We start from the raw sequence: 20,410 nt of genomic DNA, 5'->3' as shown, positions 1-20,410 counted from the left end.
AACGGTTTTCGTTATTCAATAATGCAAATCTTATGATAAATATATTCTCTTCACAAATTGTTTTGAGGATAATAATCTAACTATCTAAGGATATATATATAATCCAAGGGCCCTGATTTTTTGTTACTTCTTTCTCTCTCTCTAGCCCCGTTAGATTAATACTTGGACCTATGTAATTGCATCAAGTACATAATTGCAGCTGAATCCAATTTTCTCATTTATTCATCAGTCATACAATTTTGCTAACAACAATATGTGACGTGGCCTAATATAAACAATGGTGAATCTAGATCAAACGGTACGTACTTGGAACATGGGAGTAGATAAGGGGGCTACACTAGGCTATATCGAATGAGTTTAGGCCCCATCAAATGTTAAATGGACACACTTGTACAATGTCGATATCGGTTTTTAAAAAAAAAAAGAAACTAATATAAGGAGTGGGATCACTTATTGTAAGCAAATATATTAGTATGCCAAATTACAGAGAGAATTCAATGTCAAAAGTATAATGCTAATGAAAAATAATAATTAAAAACCATATCAAAAATTTGTTCTGTGGGTCCCACAGTAGAACTGCCTTCTATTCTTGTTCTTTTTTTTTTGCATTTATAAAATATTTTTAGAAAAAAATAGAATGACCAAACTACCCCTGCAAGGCAAACCAACAACTACTCAGTAACTCCCACCTGACACATCACACATACATAACCCCCCCTCCTCTGCCTCCATCTCCTCTCCCTCTCTATAAATGAGAAACCCAATAAACATATCCTTCCACAACCATTCTTGCCTTTTCAATTCAAAAAAATGGGTGTCAATAACTGTAACAGAGTAGAACATTTCTCCTCCTCCTCCCATGAAACCTCAATCAGGGTCTCTACTACTACTACTATATCAATGGAGATTCACAGTGTTTGCCTTCCACCAAAGCAAACCACTCTCCAAAAACTGAACCACAAGCTCACTGAGATCTTCTTCCCTGATGATCCACTCTACAGATTCAAGAACCAAACATGGTGTAAGAAACTCCTCCTTGCCCTCCAATTCTTGTGCCCCATTTTTCAGTGGGGTCCTGAATACAACTTGAGGCTTCTCAGGTCTGATGTCATCTCTGGTCTCACCATTGCCAGTCTTGCAATTCCACAGGTATATTTATATCTACATATACAACAAAACTATGAATTTATATATCTATATAGATAGCTACATATGATTTGTGGGTTTGCCATCTTTTGAGTTCTGAGGAACAGAGGACCCTGAGTCTGAGTTGGTTGTTACTGCATTTATTCCATTTGTTTTGTATTATTAGAGTGGAGTTTGGCAGTGAATGAGTTTATATATCTATATAGACATATATACATACAACAAAACTATGAATTTATATATCTATATAGATATATATCTTTTGAGTTCTGAGGAACAGAGGACCCTGAGTCTAAGTTGGTTCACTTGGTTGTTACTGCATTTATTCCATTTGTTTTGTATTATTAGAGTGGAATTTGGCAGTGTATCAGTGCTGAAATGGCTTATACACAGTCTTCTATTAATTTTATGGTTATTTTTAGATACTTTAGGTCAACAAATTTATTTTTCTGTCTTGGCTCTGAACATGAATTTTGTTTTATTTTAGTAATATTTAATGATTTTTTTTTAAAAAAATCCATGCATAAGAAATCATATCCTGACAATTAATGAAAATCCAATGGAGATTCACATTAATGGGTTTTTCTTAATTTGTATTGTGTGGTCTTATCTCATTTTTATTGGTATTGCAGGGAATTAGTTATGCTAAACTTGCAAATTTGCCACCCATCATTGGTCTATGTGAGTACCCATTTATGAATTATTGCAAATAAATTGAAACAATGAAGGGAATGTCAATTTAACTAAACTGGGTCTTTTGCAGATTCAAGCTTTGTGCCTCCATTAATATACTCTATTCTGGGTAGTTCAAGACATCTAGCAGTTGGTCCAGTCTCAATAGCATCTTTGGTGATGGGTTCCATGCTAAGTGAGGCAGTTTCTTTTACTGAAGACCCAATTCTCTATCTCAAATTGGCCTTTACTGCTACCTTTTTTGCTGGTCTATTTCAAGCATCTCTGGGTCTACTCAGGTAATATTGATCAGTTCACATTAAGTTCATAGGTTCTCTCTGTTCTTCAATTCCAACCGACTTTGATTTGAGGATGACAGGTTGGGGTTTGTGATTGATTTTCTGTCGAAGGCAACCCTGGTTGGGTTCATGGCTGGTGCTGCTATTATTGTGTCATTGCAGCAATTGAAAGGTTTGCTTGGGATTGTGCACTTCACTAGCCAGATGCAGCTTATTCCTGTCATGTCCTCTGTTTTCAAACATAAAAATGAAGTAAGTGGGTTCACTCATTATCAATTTTGATCACAACTAGGGGTCATGCAACTTTTTTGGTCATTTAAAGAGTTGACCAGGTTTAACTCGGTCATCGAATGTTCAAACATTCTAACTTGAGAACCCAAAGTTAAAAATTGTTCTAATATGCACACTTGGATAGATTTTCAACTATTCGGATAGTCAACTGCTAATGTTGGCATAAAAAATCAATATTAGGAATCTGTCCGAATAGTGATAAATTTGTAGGTGTATGTATATTGGAACAATTATCAACTTTGGGTTCACAAGTTAGATTGTGTCGACATTCGATAACTATGCTATAAATTGACAACTCTTTCAGTGACCAAAAGTTGCATTACCCCATCATATCATAACTGTGTCAATTGTGGCATTGACAAACTTGTTTATGCAGTGGTCCTGGCAAACAATTGTGATGGGTCTCTGTTTCCTTGTCTTTCTATTACTAACAAGGCATATTGTAAGTCTCTTCAGTTGCTTTACATTGAATTCTCTCAAGTTCACTTGTTTTGTAGTTTTCATATTTACCATTTCTACAAAAATGGTATGCAGAGCATGAAAAGACCAAAGCTTTTTTGGGTGTCAGCAGCAGCCCCACTGACCTCAGTTATTATCTCAACCATTTTAGTCTTCTGCCTCAAATCAAAAGCTCATGGAATCTCAGTTGTAAGTACAGATTATTATCCGGTAATCCGAGATTATGTTGTTAATATCTAAAAAGATTGTCTGGTAAGAGTCTTTTTCTTTCTATCAACAGATTGGTAACTTGCCAAAGGGTCTAAATCCACCCTCATCAAATATGTTATACTTTAGTGGTCATTTTCTGGGACTTGCTATCAAAACAGGCTTGGTAACTGGAATCCTCTCTCTCACTGTAAGTTGCCAAAACAACCCTAATGTCTCTTCTTTCTTGTGCTATATCATTTCCTCATCTGAATAGCTTGCCCGATTTCGGGTTTTATAGGAAGGAATTGCAGTGGGAAGGACATTTGCTGCTCTGCAGAACTATCAAGTTGATGGTAACAAAGAAATGATGGCTATTGGATTCATGAACATGGCAGGATCTTGCACTTCATGCTTTGTTACAACAGGTGATGATGTTTATTCCCTTGAGACCATTGTTCTTAGGCAGCAGTAATAAAGCTACAACAACTTCTGAACTGGTATTTTTCCTTTTCTTCAGGATCATTTTCAAGATCTGCTATAAACTACAATGCTGGTGCACAAACAGCAGTTTCAAACATAATAATGGCAGCAACAGTGCTAGTGACTCTGCTCTTTCTCATGCCACTATTCCATTACACTCCCAATGTCATCTTAGCATCCATCATCATAACAGCAGTAATCGGACTGATCGATTATCAGGCCGCGTTTCGGTTGTGGAAAGTTGACAAACTGGATTTCATAGCCTGCTTATGCTCCTTCTTTGGGGTTCTCTTCATTTCAGTCCCATTGGGACTCGGCATAGCGGTATGCCGTCCGGGTTCCGACATTTCTTTCACCATGGAATTCTGCTTCTTATGTTCTGTTAATCCTAAGAATGTGAGATGAAATTTCAGGTTGGAGTTTCAGTGTTCAAGATTCTGTTGCATGTAACCAGGCCAAACACAGTTGTTCTGGGAAACATTCCAGGAACTCAACTGTACCAAAGTCTCAACAGATACAAAGAAACTCTAAGGATTCCTTCACTTCTCATACTTGCCATTGAATCCCCCATGTACTTTGCCAACTCCACCTACTTACAAGAAAGGTTAGTTCAATGTTTGCTTAACTCTCCATCCCTCGTGGGGCTAGTTGGTCTGGACACATGGCCTACGATGTCCGACGTCGGAAGTTGGAACCAACCAGCTGAGATATTTTCTGATGGAGGGATTTGTCTACTGCAGGATCTTAAGATGGGTTCGGGAAGAGGAAGAGCATATAAAGACCAACAACGAGAACGCACTGAAATGTGTAATTCTGGACATGACTGGTATGTGCTCAAGCAGGAACTCTCTGTATTCTCCACTAGAATGAATCCTTAGCCAATTTGTGCTCAGAGTTTCACATTTTCTTTCAGCTGTGACTGCCATTGACACAAGTGGTATTGAAATGGTATGTGAACTTCAAAAGATGATGAGCAAGAGATCACTACAGGTAAGGAATACGACCACCCATGAACCCAACTATGCAGTCCTTGTACTCTATTGGAGTTCCTCATACATGTGAACCTTTTGATGCAGATTGTATTGGCAAACCCTGCTGGAAGTGTTATGGAAAAGCTACAAAAGTCGAAAATCCTCGAATCGTTCGAGTCCAATGGTCTCTATATCACAGTCGGCGAAGCAGTTGCAGACATCACATCATCTTGGAAGGCTCAGCCTTGACATGGTTTTCAGAAACCAAAGATGAGCAACAGAACTTTTTGTAGGATAAGGAAATGATCTTCTTAGAAAATATTTTGAATTTTTTTTTGTTCCTCATAAATGTAATGGGCCCGGCAGTCTTTCGAAAGAGACATCTCGGTAGCCCAAGTTTAGTCCAATATGAGATGTCGTTCTCTCGGTTATATATAAAAAAAAAGTAGGCATTGACCATTTTCCATCATCCATAAACTTCAAGGAAACAAGTAGAATCAAGTTTCACATATTTAAAGATGTAAGAAATCTTGCAATGCGATAGACCAAATCAAAACAGAAGAGTATAACCTTTTTCCCATAGTGGTTGATACACTGCCTACAGTAAACCAAATCCCACTACATTACATGATTGATTGATCATGACTGCCACCTTTTTCTTATAGTTCATATGCTTATACTTATAGATAGCCTTATACATTCTACAGACATTCTGGTATGTGACAAGTTTACATCAACATACCCCCATAAGAAAGTACCATCCACAACTTCTCTGGTTTGAACTCAGAGTGCAATTCACAGATGGTCCTACCAGACACATCTATAATTACATAACCAAAGTGAAAATAAAGAAAAAAGAATAAGAGAGGAGAAAACCTAACAGCAAGATAAAAGTAGTATATTTATCAGAATTTCTCAAGAGCACAAGTTGAGGTGATTCTGTTCCTGCAGCTAGTTTTAAGATAACCCTAAACATCAAAGGATTCACAGCCATGAATGCTGTTACTCGGGTCGTCCACCCTATGAGGCTGCTTTTCATAGATTAGGGAACAACTACAAGTTGCAGTTCATCATGTTTCATTTTTCACTCCTACTTTCATTCCTGTGCATATGAACCAAACTGGAGCTCAAATCATAATTTCATGTTTCATATCATTCATGTGAGAAGTTGCGCGAGAGAGAGATGTGGACAATGCTTACCGTCGTCATTATCGCACTTCTAGTTTTCCCATCTTATTCTTTCCTAAAGCAATCTAGAAGAATGATACAACACCAATATTCAGTTCAATCACTGTGATACATTACATAAGACAACAAATAGAAGCCCCACGCAAAGCATAGTTGCCTAAATGAAGCGCATTTTCCACATGTACATCTCATATCAAGTCTGCCGTTTGTGCCCCCAACAAAATAACTAACTGATGATGGAATGACGAGGGGAGGAGCAATCATACGATCAAATATGGAGTTGAATTGCCTAGGATTTACGGCAATGCTGAATCAAAACATGGCAAGGCAACATCTATAAAACAAAAAAAACCAAATCTCGACACAGAGGAGATAACATTTGTCCATTCAACACATTAACCTGGAAACTCAAGTCAATTTATCGAATGAAAGAATAAAGGCCTAATTAACAAAGAAAATAACATAAAACTAGAGAGCATCAGGGGAAAAAAATGCAGAATTAGAATCATGTTTCCCAATCACCTACAATTGTACATATAAAGTTTCTTGCTGCATAGCATACCTACTGTCCCACCCGACGTGGCTCCATCTATCACAATTGCTATGGCTGTTCTCTATCGCTTCCATCAGCTCAAGCAAAGAATCCATTGACTAAAATAACTTTCTTACCGGATCTTGTATCGTATCTCATGAGCTTTGTCCAACTATAAACTCTGGAGAACAGATGTTCTCACCTGTCCTCGCCCTGTCTGTCAAACATCTGTAAAGATATAGTCTTAAGTACCTCATCTGTGATTATAGCACATCAAACAAAGACAAAAAAGAGATGACTCTTTTTCGGTTTACGGGGCGGGGAAATACTACTGCTGCAGGTCTAAACCAAAAAAGAATGTCACCATAACAATGAATCAGTTATCTGATTAACAAATTTGAACTTATCACAAAAACACATCACCAGTTCAAAGGATAAGTCTCGAGAAGAATCTAAATACAAGAAATAATAATCACTCTCATATGAGATCTGATCCTGCAACAGCTGATTGCCAATCGGACCATCAATTTCCTAAAATTAACTCAATCCATTCAAAAGAGCATAGGTGCGTAATGTTGTCTATCCTATTTTAGAAGTATTCTCAAAGTAACTTTGGAAACTTCTCATAGTTCCTCCAATGAATCTACGGAATATTAATAAAAAGGTTTGATGCTGCAACTGCCAATGGAGTCTTGATGGTTAACTTCAATCAGTTACTGACAGGAAAAGAGTGCATAAACTGAAAGAAGAAAGTTTACTCAATAATTCTACTTCCACAAATTTCTAAGAAAATTTCCTTAGTGAGCTGGCAGTCTCTGTAAAATACCAATACAAAACACAGAGAATGAGATCGAGGTTTTTCAAATCGCTAAATAAGCAGAATGAAAAGTAGCGGGCACACCACTTCAAATAAGCAATATATAAAAGGAAAAAATCGAAATAAATTGTTCTACCTTGTAGTAATGTATTACTTGATCTATCTTTTCAACACACAGATACACGAACACATTACATGCTGCATCCGCAGTTTAAAGATAAGTCAAGAAGGACAAATTCCAAGACAATTGCACAAAGTTCCAAAATGCTACATAAAGTTCAAGAACAACTCATATCTGGATCCTATATTTTGGTATCATTTGTTATTTGGCTATGGCAGAAATACAATGGTGTTCCAGCACCTTCATCAGTTAGACTCGAGTCAAGCAGATGGTCTAGAGAAAAGAGCTTCGAAAATACACAGGAAAACCATGCCCAACAGGGCAAACAAAAAAGCAACCAATATTTCATAACACATAAACAGGTCCATGAAAGGAATACCAGATAAAATAATGAACTTTCAAATAGCATCATTTAAGTTGACCACTTGAACATAAAAAGGAAAAAACTTACTCGACCGGTATCGAGTGATGGGAATTTCTCGGAGTTCACGTCTAATGCACAGATATTCCCCCAGTAATGCCATCACTGCAACTCCAGTTCCATTCACAACCCACCATGTTATTGTTGAAGGCCAGCCTCCATAAATTATGCAAATAAAGAGATGGATGAAGTAGAGGGTGGCAGAAAAATCTAAGCACTTCTTTGCCCTCTCAATTAGGAAAACCAGATATCCAGCTCTGCCAAAACCACAAAAACAGATATAAACAATTTAAGTCAACAAGAGAGCAACAAACATGTGGGAATAGAACAAGACGCAGAATCCGTAAATAATCAATTCATGATACAAACCTCAAGTATGGTATAGTGAATAGCAAGAGCAAATACAATATCAAGCAATGCATTAAACAAACAAATGGAATGATCTCTGATTTGAACATAAATCACAAGTACATATATTTTTCTTCATTCCCACTTTCAAGTTCAGGCCAAAAGGATTTCAACCCTTTTTCATTTCATTAATTGTTTAGAAAAAAGGAAGGTAAATAGACGGCAACAAATTGTTTCACTGAAGCCACTTCACTTGAGCAGTAGAAAAGAATGTAAGACTTAATTCCAGTGTATCAGGCGAATAAAATGAAAATGGTAATGATTTTATTGTCCAGACCCAATGTTCTTTTTTCCATCTTTCCCCACTTTCCACTGTCTTTCACACAACCAAACAAGCAGACGAGCAAAGGGACCCCTTCCTATCTTTTCCTTGCTCCAACAATGTCAATTTTCACCTATAAGATCCCTTAACAAGGAAACTATTCAAATCTACATCAAACATGTACCAACAAACAGGAGAAAGAAAAATGGGAGACCCAATCCATGCACAGATCTTTAGCAGCATCATGAAATAAATGGCTTTATCATCCTGTCTTGCAGATTTCTTGTCACCCAAACGTATCTCCACAAAAATCTTAAGACATTGAAGAATTAAGGTGAACAAAGACCCAGCAATACAGACCACTGACAGACACCATTGATTTCCTAAGCAGCAAAGTAACCCATATCCAGTTAAAACTCATAGGCATACTTTTAAAGACGGTAAAACTCAGTGAAATATATTATTGTAAGACGTGAGGAAAGTGGAAATACTCGTGATAAAACTAAAAACCAAAAAAACAGACTTCTACAAAAACCCTTATTTAACAAGCATAGAAAAGGCCCAGAGAAGCAATAAACAAGCATCAAAGAAATTTACATCTACATTAAAGATCAGGACTGTGATCTTTCCGAAAAGTTGAGGTTCAATGGCTCACCAGGATGCTAAGATTCTATCAAAAGTAACCCCAAACGCTGCAATTGAGCTAGGGAATAATTCCTACACACAGGGGGAGGGGCCACTCAGGTAGGATATGGTGACCCAATTGGCAACTCGGTGCAAGTACATGTATTGAAAAAATACCCAAGCAGCCCCTCGGGTGCAGATGGGTTGGCCAACGGAAAATGCTCCCAACTAGAAGATCTTGTTCAAGTATCTGTAGCATGAAAAAAAATTCGCGATTTAACCGATACTTGGGGTAAGGGGCAGCTTCAAGTGTCTAGGGTTCACCTGTGCAATGCACAGATTTCCGTCATTTCAACAGAAAAAGAGAGGGTGTGCAAACAAGTCCAAGTGACCCCCATTACGCATATAGTTGTTTACCACTTTACCTGCTTACTTTAAATTTTTTTGGGGGCAGCCATATAAGAAAGCTCAGATAACTAAAAACTAGACACGAAGAAATTAATATGAAATTATCAGAAAAAATCCAAAATAATGATATCGCAGTTAATAGAATAAGGGAACTAAATGAAACTCAAAAGTGGAGTGACAACCAATATAAGAGACATCTAAATTATCTAATGCTTACATATCATCTTCAAAGGGGAAAAGGTGATAACATATTTATGCAACCAATAATGTCTTCTAGGGCGCAAATCAGTGCAATATGAAAGAGGCCGCAAAATCAATACAACAATGACAAGCTTACCTAATGGTCCTAACCAAGTAGGTTACTACAGACATTCAAACCACGGTGTGAAGGACAAAATAAAACAAGGATATATTTAACTGGTAGTCACAGAAACAAATCACTGTGTCATGAGAGCAATAGGAAGACAAGATTAAACCAAGGAGATCTCATGTCATGACAACAAGTCAACCATCATAATTAACTGATACCAAGAGCTACTAATTATGCATCAGAGGCAATAAGGTCAAAATCAAAAGCATGATATTACCAACCAGATAATTCAAAAAAGGAGGCCAACACGACAATGTAAGAATAAGTGCAAATCACACACAACAAAGGAAGGTAGCGCTCAGTAAAGGATCAAAACTGTCAACCCATACAATATGTTCAATATGGCAGAAACAACCTTATTCATGATTCTTATTTCACATTCTGCAACTCAAACAGATTATGCCCAGCATGAGCAACCAACAGCACAAGAGAACCAACTAGAATCTTAGTTGTTCTAGAAATTTAGAGATTCACGATAATGGCAAAGCAAACACGTACAATCCAGTACCAACTATAAGCACAACTACGGCAAAAAGGGAACCGAAATGCTCACCCTGCGACTGCACCGGACAGCAATGATGCAATAACACACCAACCAGTAACCGTTGAAGCAGAGACAGTAGCGAAATCAAAGAAATAGGCGAGACTCATTCGGGACACTCGAGTCCCAACAAGAATTGACAAAAAAACTGCAAGAGTTAGATAGTACAGGCATTGAAGGCAAACAATTTGGGCGACAATTAGCCATGGGTCCCAAACCACAGTACCATAGAACATGACTACCACAATGGCTGCACTCTTCGCAAAAGCTCTGGAATTCCCAATATCAACTATACTTACGATGAACAATGAATAGATGGGTATCTTGGAAACCCAATTCTCATCGCAATCAACCACAATTCCGTTAAACCCAACTATCAAGCACGCTTCTTTCTCAGAAAATCACTCTTAAAGCACTACAAATCTTCATGGGCTCGATTTTCTGATGAAAACCCATGTTTGTTACGGATCTAAAATCAACAAGCAGGAAAGAAGGCCTAATCGAACAAATCAAATGTATAACTGCTGTTTTTCTTTCGAATCAAGATGGGGGGAGAGCGTGGCAAGGAGATACCCAGATAATTGTACGATTGAGTAGCAGAGTGTTCAGATCTAAGCGGTGATTGACAGGTGAAAAATCTAATAACAAATAAAGTAGAGGAGTATTCAGGGTTCTGGTGACGGATCAATGGATGTTGCGTTGTAAGTTGCAACTCAACTTTCTTTCTTTTCCGTTTTTCCTCTCTCTAATTTATTGGCGGTGCGCACAGAATAGGAGAACAAATGAAAAGTGGAGAGAGTCCCGATGGAATCCAACTCTGATGGAGTCTAAATTGATTAATTACTCATGTACATATATTAATCGATCAAAACCAATAACCAACGGTACCACATTGAGCAGGGTGTTATCTTGTTTGACTTTGGATTTAAAGGTTGTGGTTGGACTCCTGTTTTTTAATTTATCAATAAATAGCAAGTCCAAAGATGTACCTCATTTTGTGTAGATACTTTTCTCTATCTTGACCAAAAAAAATATATTTTAGAGACATACTTTCCCCTATCTTAACCAAAAAGAAAACTTTTTTAGGGAAAATTGATAAGGGAGAAAGGGAGCCAAAATAGATTTTCCCCATTGGATATTGGACATGCACTTAGCATGTGAACTGTGGTTGTGAATGTGAACCTTGTGGAACATAATAAGACGAGACAAACATGGATAGCAATATTTAGTCAGTACTACAGTCTGAAAAAGACCTGGCATCAATTCAAAATCTCAACAGACAAGAAGTTTATTATGTTACACATTTACTACAATGATCAAACCAAGCGAGACAATGATTCCTTTCTATACAAAAACAACTGCCTCATGTCATAGCTCAAGGTTGGAGAGGGATAAGTTTTTATTGTTCAGAAGAAAAAGCTCAATACAGAAGATTCAGATATTGGGAATTGGTGGTTTTGGGTTTTTTGTGTTATACACTATCTGACTCTGAACCAGTCTTTCTCCTTCTACTATTTCTCCTTGCAGTAACTGTGACTTTGCTTTCAGCTTCACCTTTCCCTGGAAGTTTATCATTATTTACAAGGGCTTTCGATGAACTAACCTGGCTTTTTCCTGCAGGCTGATCATTGACTGGCACTTTTGATGAATTTACCCGACTTCGTAGGCGCAATATTTCACCCTTTGCAGAAGCCAATTCATCCTCAAGCTTCTTTGTTTTCTTCAATAAAGTGTCCCTTTCCGTGCCAAGCCTCATGACAAGGTTGTGAGCATCTTCCATATTTTCTTGGGCCTCCTTGGATGCATTCTTCCGCTCTGTGAGGGTTCTGTAAAGCACCTCTTTCTCATCTTCAAGGCTAGAAATTTGAGAAAAAGCTGTGTCCAGCTCCTTGGAAAGTGTCAACGCATTTCGGTTCATCTCATCAAGGGATTTAGTGGCCTCTTCTAGGTCTGCTTCAAGAGATTTCCTAGACTCCTTGTCCTTCAAGACTTGCTTCTCCAAAGCTTGAAATTCTTTGCTAAGAGAAGAAACTGTGTTTTTCTCTACTTTCAAGTCAGTGGCTGCAGTTTCAGCTTTTTTATAGGCATCTACCAATTCCTTCTGCAAGTTAGCACGTTCCTCGGCAGCAGCATTTAATTCATGGGACAAAACTTGAAGATCTCCTGTAGTTTTCTTCAAAAGCTCATTTGTTACTGTTAGCTCCCTAGCAAGCACTTCACCACTTCGTTTTTCATCATTTAGGCTCTTCTGCAATGTCTGCCTAGCCTCTGCAAACTCGGCCTTAACCTTTGAAATGTCAGCCTCAAGCTCCCTGCACAAGTCTTTTGATTGTTTTAGTTGTTTTGTAAGATCAGAAGCCTCATTTCTTGACTTTCCCAAACTGTCCTGAGTGATCTGGAGTTCTTCTTTCAGATTATTTACATTGCTTAATTCTAAATCCAGCATTTGCCGCAGATCGTCCCTTTCCTGGGTTAAATCTGAAATAGCCGCTTGGTTTCCACTTACTTCATTCAAAGCAAAGTCAAGCCTTTCCTTTAGCTGGTTAACCTCAGACTCCATTTCTCCTATAATATTTGCACTGTAAGCTGCATTCTTCTTGGACTTTGACTCCAGATTACTGTACTCTTTCAGAAGGGTATCAAACCTTTTCTTACATTCATCTCTCTCAACAGTTAAAGAATTCACCATCGCATTTAATTCCTCCGCAGTCGAGTTCTTTGATTCTAATTCTTTTCGATTGTTGACCAGTTCATCTCTTAATCCTTTGATTTCATTATCTGCTTCGACAAGGTCATTTTTAGTTTGTTCATGGGTAGAACTCAAGTTCTCCAACTCCAACTCCTTCTCAGCAAGTGCAGAGCTGAGATTTTGAATACTATCTTCCTTTTCCTTGAGCTCTGAAGCAAGCAGTTTAAGCTTATCTTCGAGGCCTCCAATAAAGTCCAGCTTTTCCTTTAGTTTCTTCTCAACCGTCTTCTTTTCCTCCCCAGCCTCAGCTAGTTTGTCTTGTGAACTCTCAAACTGGACTTTAAGATCTCCAATTATTCGTTTCTCATTTTTTAGCTCCTGCCCTAAACCCGTAATTACACTGCTAGCTGAATTGAGCCTGTTGATTAAGTTCTGCTGTTCTTCCTTTTCCTTTCTCAATTGCTTTAGTTTTTCTTCCTCTTGTTTCAGTAGCTTCGATTCAAAGTCCTTTTCCAATACCACAACTGAAGTTTCCTTTTCTTTCAGCTTCTTAGTTATCTGCAAATTATCCAGACAAAAAGAAGAACATAAAATTTAACTTTACCGTGCTCAGAATCAGAAGAAGAAGAAGAAGAAAAAAGAAGAGGGGGGGGGGACTGTGCAGGGTATAGAATGGGATACAAATAATATCATGTGAGAATTTTGGAAAAAAATCTTTATCCAGAGAACAGCAGCGTACAGATTCTATTGTTGCATCAGAAGCTTTCTTCTCTTTCTGCGCCAATGCATAGAGTGCACCAAGCATACCAGCAGTAAATATACCAAGCCCATTTAGGAGGGACAAAATTGGATTTGATGACGAGCCTCTTTGGAGTGCTTGCTGTGCAAAGAATCAACCATATTCAGAAGATTTCAAGCTTGCCCTTCAAAAAGGTAAAACAAGTGTTTATTATATTAAGCAGAGATTCAGACCTCTGCTTTCTGGTTCTCCTCTGTTGTCTTTAGCCCACTTTCTTCTGCAAAGTACAATGATCTCAAAAAATGAGTAGACTGAACAGTGCAATAGACAAGCAAGAAAAATTGCAACCCCAAAAAAAAAGAACCAAGGAAAAGATCTTAATAATTCAAAATAATCACAAAAGTCAGCAAAGGTCTAGGCTTAGCTGAGTTGACTGAAGTAGCAAAAACTAAGCTAAACCTCCCAAAACATGTAGTATTGAACTAAATAACTAAGAGTAGTAGCCACTCCTTAGGATTTCGAACAGGTTGAAGGTTCGAATCCTTCTACACGCTAAAAACAGGTAATATTAAAATTAATATTATTCATCAAAAAAAAAACTAAGAGTACTCTATATCAGCTCAACCTTTTGGAGCAATTCTTGTTTGTTATGGTATCAGACTATCAGAGGCAGAGCAACTGTGTTCCACTGACAAACATCAAACAATTTAAGAAAACCCAACACACAGCACACTACCGTAAAAAAAGCACATGATATGGAATATGCAAACACTTGCAGTCCACAAAAGGGATACCAACTGGTGTTAATGATTAAATGCACCACCCAATCAATTTACACTTTTAAAGCGATACTAGTACTACCATAATACAATTAGCTAGAGAATTTGATTTCATACAAGCTAAAAGCCCTCACCAAAGCCAACTGTTAGTACAATATTGCTGGAAGATGTACATACTACATCCCATAAAAAGTTACATTAGATGAAATATTGACATTACTGCTTAACAATATATATATATAGGAGAAAGGGGAAAAAAAGCATTGATCAAGAAAAACCTTAGGAAACTTCTACGATATGTAGTTGTTTTGATTCCCTGACTCTTTGTGCCTATCCATGCTGTAGAGTAAATCATAGAGATGCAAGGAGAAACACATAACTTGACCGGCCATATTGTTGTACATCGGCTAAAATGAGTAAGCCGAAAAGACTTCCATCCAATTAATAGGTGTCTTCTCAGCAGATGGCTCAATTATGCTCAATTGTTCAGAGGTGCCAATACAATTTGTGCTTACTTGTAGCTTGTTAGAAATCAAAACAGACCTCCAAAATTACACCCAATGCACAAGTCTCGTGCAGCAGTGGCAGGGTTTCAGAGGGGCAAGAAATAACCAAACCAGTTGAACAGCGTGGAACCAGGCAAAGTCCAAGTGTATGGGAAACAAGAAGAAAGTACCATCCCAGAATAGCAAAGACAGCTAGATTTACATATGAAATCTATCGTTTACATGGAACCATACCAACCTTAAAAAACAAACAAATATGACCAAAAGGAAACACAAGATATACAGTAGTGGAGACATACAAGGAGTTACCTATATTTGTATCTCTCAACTAACGAAGCTTAATGCTCTGTGAAAACCAGTAAAACCTAGAAGGGCGGCAGTATTTTCTCTGCCAACCAATTGCCAATTTTTACAGATATGGGTTGCAACTTGCAGTTTAGTCATCTACTCATCTCAAACTAAGAGTAAAACAATAAACAGTTATATATAGCCTTGACATATTAGTATGCGGTAAATCGATAGACTATCATGTAGAAAATTGAGAGAAATTCACGCAGACTTCTCCTTTTGCTTGCTTAAACTTCGATTTTTTAGCAAACTCCCCCAAATATAACACAAGACAATTTTTCAGTAATTAGCAAACCTATTTAAGTGAAAGTAAAGATTTATATACAATAACCTCATTTCAAATAGAGCATCTAAGCTCAAGTCAGTAATATGTTAATTCAAAATCTATTATGAATGTATGACATAAACTTACAGATTTTGCGTTTCTACACCAAAAGGTTTTAAAACCTGGTTCTTGATATCATCAAATGGCAAACTCAGTTGAAGGGAAGACACAATAAAAACTAAGATTGCGCAAAAAATTTACTCGAAGGTATATCAACAATGAATAATATGGAGAGGAGCCGAATTCCAAATTTCCATCCATTAATTCTCGAAGAAAAATTGAAACAAACCATTTCCCTAAAAGACTTAAATCGGGGAAAATTTTCTCCAAGATGACCTCAATCGCACACCACATGTACAGGCACTTTTTTGCACATAGTTTCTCACACAAACTCTCAATGATTCATGTCAAGATAAACACTCCTAGATATATTTCATGTGTTTATTCCCAATATCTGTTATTAACCACATAAGAAGTAAAAGTGTACTCAAAGAACTCACCACTTTTAGCCAAATCTTCAATAGCTCTCGCCCTGAGTCTCAAAGACGGAAGAACTGAAAGACCCACGAAGAGAAAGACCCTTCTCTGACTAAACATGGCGTCGCCTCGATCATCTTGGCGCAGAGAGGCCACGGTGGCTCTGCTCTTTCCCTTGGTCACAGCATTCTTTACGAAACACAAAGTAGACTGAGAAGAACAGGAACATGAAGATGGAGGAGAAAGAGAGTGGTGGAGATACTGCGGAAGTAGAGAGCTTCCTGCGACGTAACCCATTGATTGATTGCTTTTGGTTTATTCTTCGGCTACTTTGATTTCTTGATTTAGATAGAAAGAAGCGGTGAAGCACACACTACCTCAGTGCCTCTGCATTTCGTTTCTGCAAAACGATGACGGAATGACTTGAATACCCTTGAACGGACAATATTTATATATAGCATGAAAATTAGAGGAAAAAAAGAGAGAAGGAAAAACTTGTTGAAAAAAAAAAGGAATAAATTGGATTTTACTGCCAAAGTCTAAGGGTAAACTAAAATTTTCAGAATTACAAAGAAGATCAATTTTTAGATTTTAATTCATTTTATCGAAAATTGCAAAGATTTTAAGAGTTGTGCCCCTACATATGTGTATTAATATTCTTTTTTCCAATTAAATAGCAAAAAAAAATTCATTGGATTTTAAATTTATTTCTAATAAACTTCAAAAAATTAATTAATTAAATTACTTTTTTTTTGAAGAAAAAATTAATTGTAGAATACGCAAATTATATAATGGAAATATGATTATCATAGATGGGCCTCCTTTTGGAGAGCATCCACGTAAGCTGGATTATGCAATATTTTCCAATTGCATCTGACCCAATCATATCATGACAAGTAAGCAAGTGTACTTTTATCTTCAATCCGTTCACGTTAGGTTGCCACGTCATAGGGTCTTGGCTTCTTCCATAGAAAAGGGTTAAAGCGAGAGAATCAGTTTATGCACAAAATCGAAAGCCCAAAAGCAAAACACAAAATAATAATAATAATAATTATTATTATTATTATTATTATTGATTACCTTATTTACTTAGACCAAGACTTGGCTTTCCATCGTATTTAAATTGGGCCACCATGAGGCCCAAATGTGGTCTATTTATTATTGTTGTCAGCACACAATGGGCTTGTGTTAGGGTTTCTCAATTAGCTTGCTAAGAAATCGAATTGATTTGAGACAATGTGAAGATAACCCTAATGACTTCAAACGGAGAGTTGTTCGAGGTGGAAGGAGACGTTGTTGATGGATTTAAAATGAATAAATTTGTAAATTGTTAGATAATGAGTGTTTTATATACATAAAACAGTGTCATTTTAGCTTAAACAGATTGGATCAAATTAAACGATTCAAATTTATTTGAAATCCTTATTCGACTCATAAATAAAATGAATTATCACATTTTAAATTCTTATGCTTCATTCTCTTTATGGATTGAGTTGGATTATTAATGGATAGGGTCGGATCTAAGAGTTGAGTCGGGTTACTCGGATATTTTTACATCCCTACCTCGCATGAATCTGCTATTATAATGTAGTAATGGTTTGGCTCGTATTATTGTAAACGCCCTTATTATGCATTAATTTTCTCTTTCTTTACAGGGGTGTATGTGCAACAAAACCAAACTTCAGGGATTTGAGTGCACATTATCCTAAAATGGAATTGGAAGGGAAAAAAAAAAACCCAACTACCCAAGCCCCACATACGCACTACGCGTATCTTAGCATCGACCCTCATTTCTGGTAAATGTTTCCTCCTCAACAACCCACATCTACATCTCCTCCTTTGTTTTCAACTTCGATTGTGTGTAAAAGTTCCTTTCACCCTCTTCTATTATATGGGTTCCTTCATTCCTTTCAGGTAAGCATCATGGTTCTTTTTTTTCCTTCGTAATTTGTCGTGAGAAAAATGTTTTCTTCTTTTGTTCGTTTGAGGCGTATGAAGATATTTCGTTTGTTGTTTGTGTTTTTATATTTTTTCTTGTGCGGTGACAGGAAAATAATTGGTGATTTTGAGCTGGGAGTTTGGTCCCCCTAGATTTTGATCTTGATGTGTCAGTGATTTTTGAAGTTTTGTGGTTAGGATTCTCGGAAAATTGAGGGAGATCAATCATGTGATTTGATTACTTCTCTTCTTTCAAATTTCTAGATTTTTTTGAATTTCAAAGTTAGGATCTTGTGCTAGGAGAGATTAATAGGGTTTTTTGATTAAGTCTATGGGGAAAGACAAAATATTTTATTGGACGTGATTAAGATTTTTTTTGGGAAGGAAAATGGGGGTCTACTGAATATGGTGTTTGTTTCTCTAGAGAAGAAGAAGAAAGTTTTTCAATAGCATATTTGGTTTGTTTCTTGCTACACTTGCATTCGGTAAAGATGGATGACACTGAGGATGATGCTAAGTATCCGCCAAATCCCTATGTTGTGAATCGTCCGCAGGGTTATGGTTCTTCTCGCGCAAAGCTTCCAGTTCGTAATATGCAGTATCCTCAAGCAGTTGGTAATCAGTATGTCCATGGTGAAGACAATGAGGATGAAAATGAAGAGGAGAAATTAGGAGTAGCTGATTATCCAAATAACGGGTATGTGGACAATGGTGGTGATGATAGCGATGATGATGATGATTATGATGATGATGATGATGATGATGGGGATGTTGAAGATGAGGATGAAGATGTAAAAGATGGGGATGGGGATGGGGATGGGGATGGTGAAGATGAGGATGAAGATGTAGATGATGGGGATGCTATGCCAAAAAATTATAGTAGAAGGGATGCAGACAAGCTAGATGACTTGAAAAGACATCCAAAAAAGCGGAAGCTAAAGAGTTTGGCTTCAAGTTATGAATTTGCTCCAAGGGTACTGGCACCACCGATTACAGCTCCTGCTGCCCCCAGGACATCATTTGGCGGGCGGAATTCACTGACTGATTGGAATGAGCGCGAGACATTTGCTCTGTTAGATGCTTGGGGGGATAGATTTTTGCAACGCGGGAGGAAGAGTCTCCGAGCTGAAGAGTGGCAAGAAGTTGCAGGGAAGGTATCTGCTGTTTCTAATATTGAAAGGACAGATACCCAATGTCGGAATCGTTTAGATACCTTGAAGAAAAAATATAAGAAGGAGAAGTTGAGGCTGACAGAAATGGGTGGTGACAGTAAATGGGTTTATTTCAAGAAAATGGATATGTTAATGTCATCATCTGCACAGCAAGGTGGCCTATCTTGCGGCTTGGACTCTGGGGATTATGTTTTCATGAATCCTAGTGTCTCTGTAAACCATGCTAATGCAATGGATGAGATGAGAGATAGTCCTGAGAACTCAGAATCAAGAGATGGTCACGAGGATGATTCAGATGGGCTTCCACCAAAGAAGAGAAGGTTTGGAAAGGACAACGATACCGGTTCCTCATTCAGATTACTTGCAGATTCTATACACAAATTTAGTGAAATATATGAAAAGATTGAAAACAGCAAAAGAAATCAGATGTTGGAGCTCGAAAAAATGAGGATGGATTTCCATAAGGAGTTAGAAATGCAGAAGATGCAGATTATGGAGAAAGCACAGGTGGAGATTGCTAAACTTCAGCTGGGGGACGCCGAAGACAATGATGCCTCTCCCGAAAATCGCAGCGGGTGATAGATTGTAGAACTCTTTCATGTTACGCGTATCGATTCAGCATTTTCGCTGCTAGCTGCTGTTGTATGATATTGGTACATTTAACCCTCTTCCCCCGGCGCACCACCCCCCCCCCCCCAAACAACTTATTGTGAAGCAATATTGGCCTTGAGGGGGCTGTAATCCTGAGGAAATAATACTAATTAGAATTATTTGGAAGGTTATTGTGAGTTCTTTTGATTTGCTTCTTCCTGTTTATGGACCGTAGGGTTATCTGTTCTCTTTTGATGAGTGTAACCTGCAGAAATCATTACTTAGAGCATTGCTTATGTTTTCTTTTGCATTCTACCTTGACTCTTTAAAGGCGGCCCTAGGATTTGTGCATTTTTAGGCGACTTGCAGAAATGCCAATAAAATGATGAAAAATAACCCAAGTCCTTACTGAAGTAGTGCAAGCAACTCAAGCCTTGTTCAATTGCTCTTGCAATTACTACTGGACCCAAAGAAATGGTGCAAGCAGCTGGATGAAGATAAGAGTAACTCAGTGTCATTTACATCAATTTGTCTGTTATAAAAGTTTTTCCAAATAATGATCTATCAAGGTACCGGATTATGACCAGAATATTGAAAGTACTAGTAGTTTCAGAGACAAATGAGTAGACTAGAGAGGAGTTTAGCTA

At 37.6% G+C, this 20,410-nt stretch overlaps 4 protein-coding genes across 4 annotated transcripts; 2 read left to right on the top strand and 2 right to left on the bottom strand.

The window, feature by feature from the left end:
• The first annotated feature begins 810 nt into the window (after positions 1 to 810).
• Positions 811 to 4,976, top strand: LOC119990983 (probable sulfate transporter 3.4). The gene is made up of 13 exons (XM_038837137.1): positions 811 to 1,149; positions 1,779 to 1,827; positions 1,910 to 2,117; positions 2,198 to 2,369; positions 2,785 to 2,850; positions 2,943 to 3,056; positions 3,148 to 3,264; positions 3,355 to 3,481; positions 3,574 to 3,860; positions 3,950 to 4,140; positions 4,277 to 4,362; positions 4,450 to 4,526; positions 4,613 to 4,976. The coding sequence occupies exons 1-13, from the start codon at positions 811 to 813 to the stop codon at positions 4,754 to 4,756; spliced, it is 1,977 nt and encodes a 658-aa protein (XP_038693065.1). The 3' UTR covers positions 4,757 to 4,976.
• Positions 4,977 to 6,015: 1,039 nt separating this feature from the next.
• LOC119990984 (protein SYS1 homolog) lies at positions 6,016 to 11,026 on the bottom strand. The gene is made up of 3 exons (XM_038837138.1): positions 10,212 to 11,026; positions 7,617 to 7,843; positions 6,016 to 6,455 (listed from the first exon to the last, which is right to left on the bottom strand). Exons 1-3 carry the CDS (start codon positions 10,433 to 10,435, stop codon positions 6,448 to 6,450), a joined length of 459 nt encoding a protein of 152 aa, XP_038693066.1. The 5' UTR covers positions 10,436 to 11,026; the 3' UTR covers positions 6,016 to 6,447.
• Positions 11,027 to 11,411: 385 nt separating this feature from the next.
• Positions 11,412 to 16,462, bottom strand: LOC119990537 (MAR-binding filament-like protein 1-1). The gene is made up of 4 exons (XM_038836505.1): positions 16,086 to 16,462; positions 13,861 to 13,904; positions 13,628 to 13,768; positions 11,412 to 13,446 (listed from the first exon to the last, which is right to left on the bottom strand). Exons 1-4 carry the CDS (start codon positions 16,357 to 16,359, stop codon positions 11,671 to 11,673), a joined length of 2,235 nt encoding a protein of 744 aa, XP_038692433.1. The 5' UTR covers positions 16,360 to 16,462; the 3' UTR covers positions 11,412 to 11,670.
• Positions 16,463 to 17,817: 1,355 nt separating this feature from the next.
• LOC119990955 (trihelix transcription factor ASIL1-like) lies at positions 17,818 to 20,052 on the top strand. The gene is made up of 2 exons (XM_038837105.1): positions 17,818 to 17,976; positions 18,111 to 20,052. The coding sequence occupies exon 2, from the start codon at positions 18,492 to 18,494 to the stop codon at positions 19,749 to 19,751; it is 1,260 nt and encodes a 419-aa protein (XP_038693033.1). The 5' UTR covers positions 17,818 to 17,976; positions 18,111 to 18,491; the 3' UTR covers positions 19,752 to 20,052.
• The last annotated feature ends 358 nt before the right edge of the window (positions 20,053 to 20,410 follow it).

The sequence above is a fragment of the Tripterygium wilfordii genome, chromosome 22 (genome assembly GCF_013401445.1).
Source record: "Tripterygium wilfordii isolate XIE 37 chromosome 22, ASM1340144v1, whole genome shotgun sequence".
Lineage (NCBI taxonomy): Eukaryota > Viridiplantae > Streptophyta > Magnoliopsida > Celastrales > Celastraceae > Tripterygium > Tripterygium wilfordii.
The sequence above is the reverse complement of the archived record's forward strand: the minus strand, read 5'-3'. Positions and strand labels throughout refer to the sequence as shown.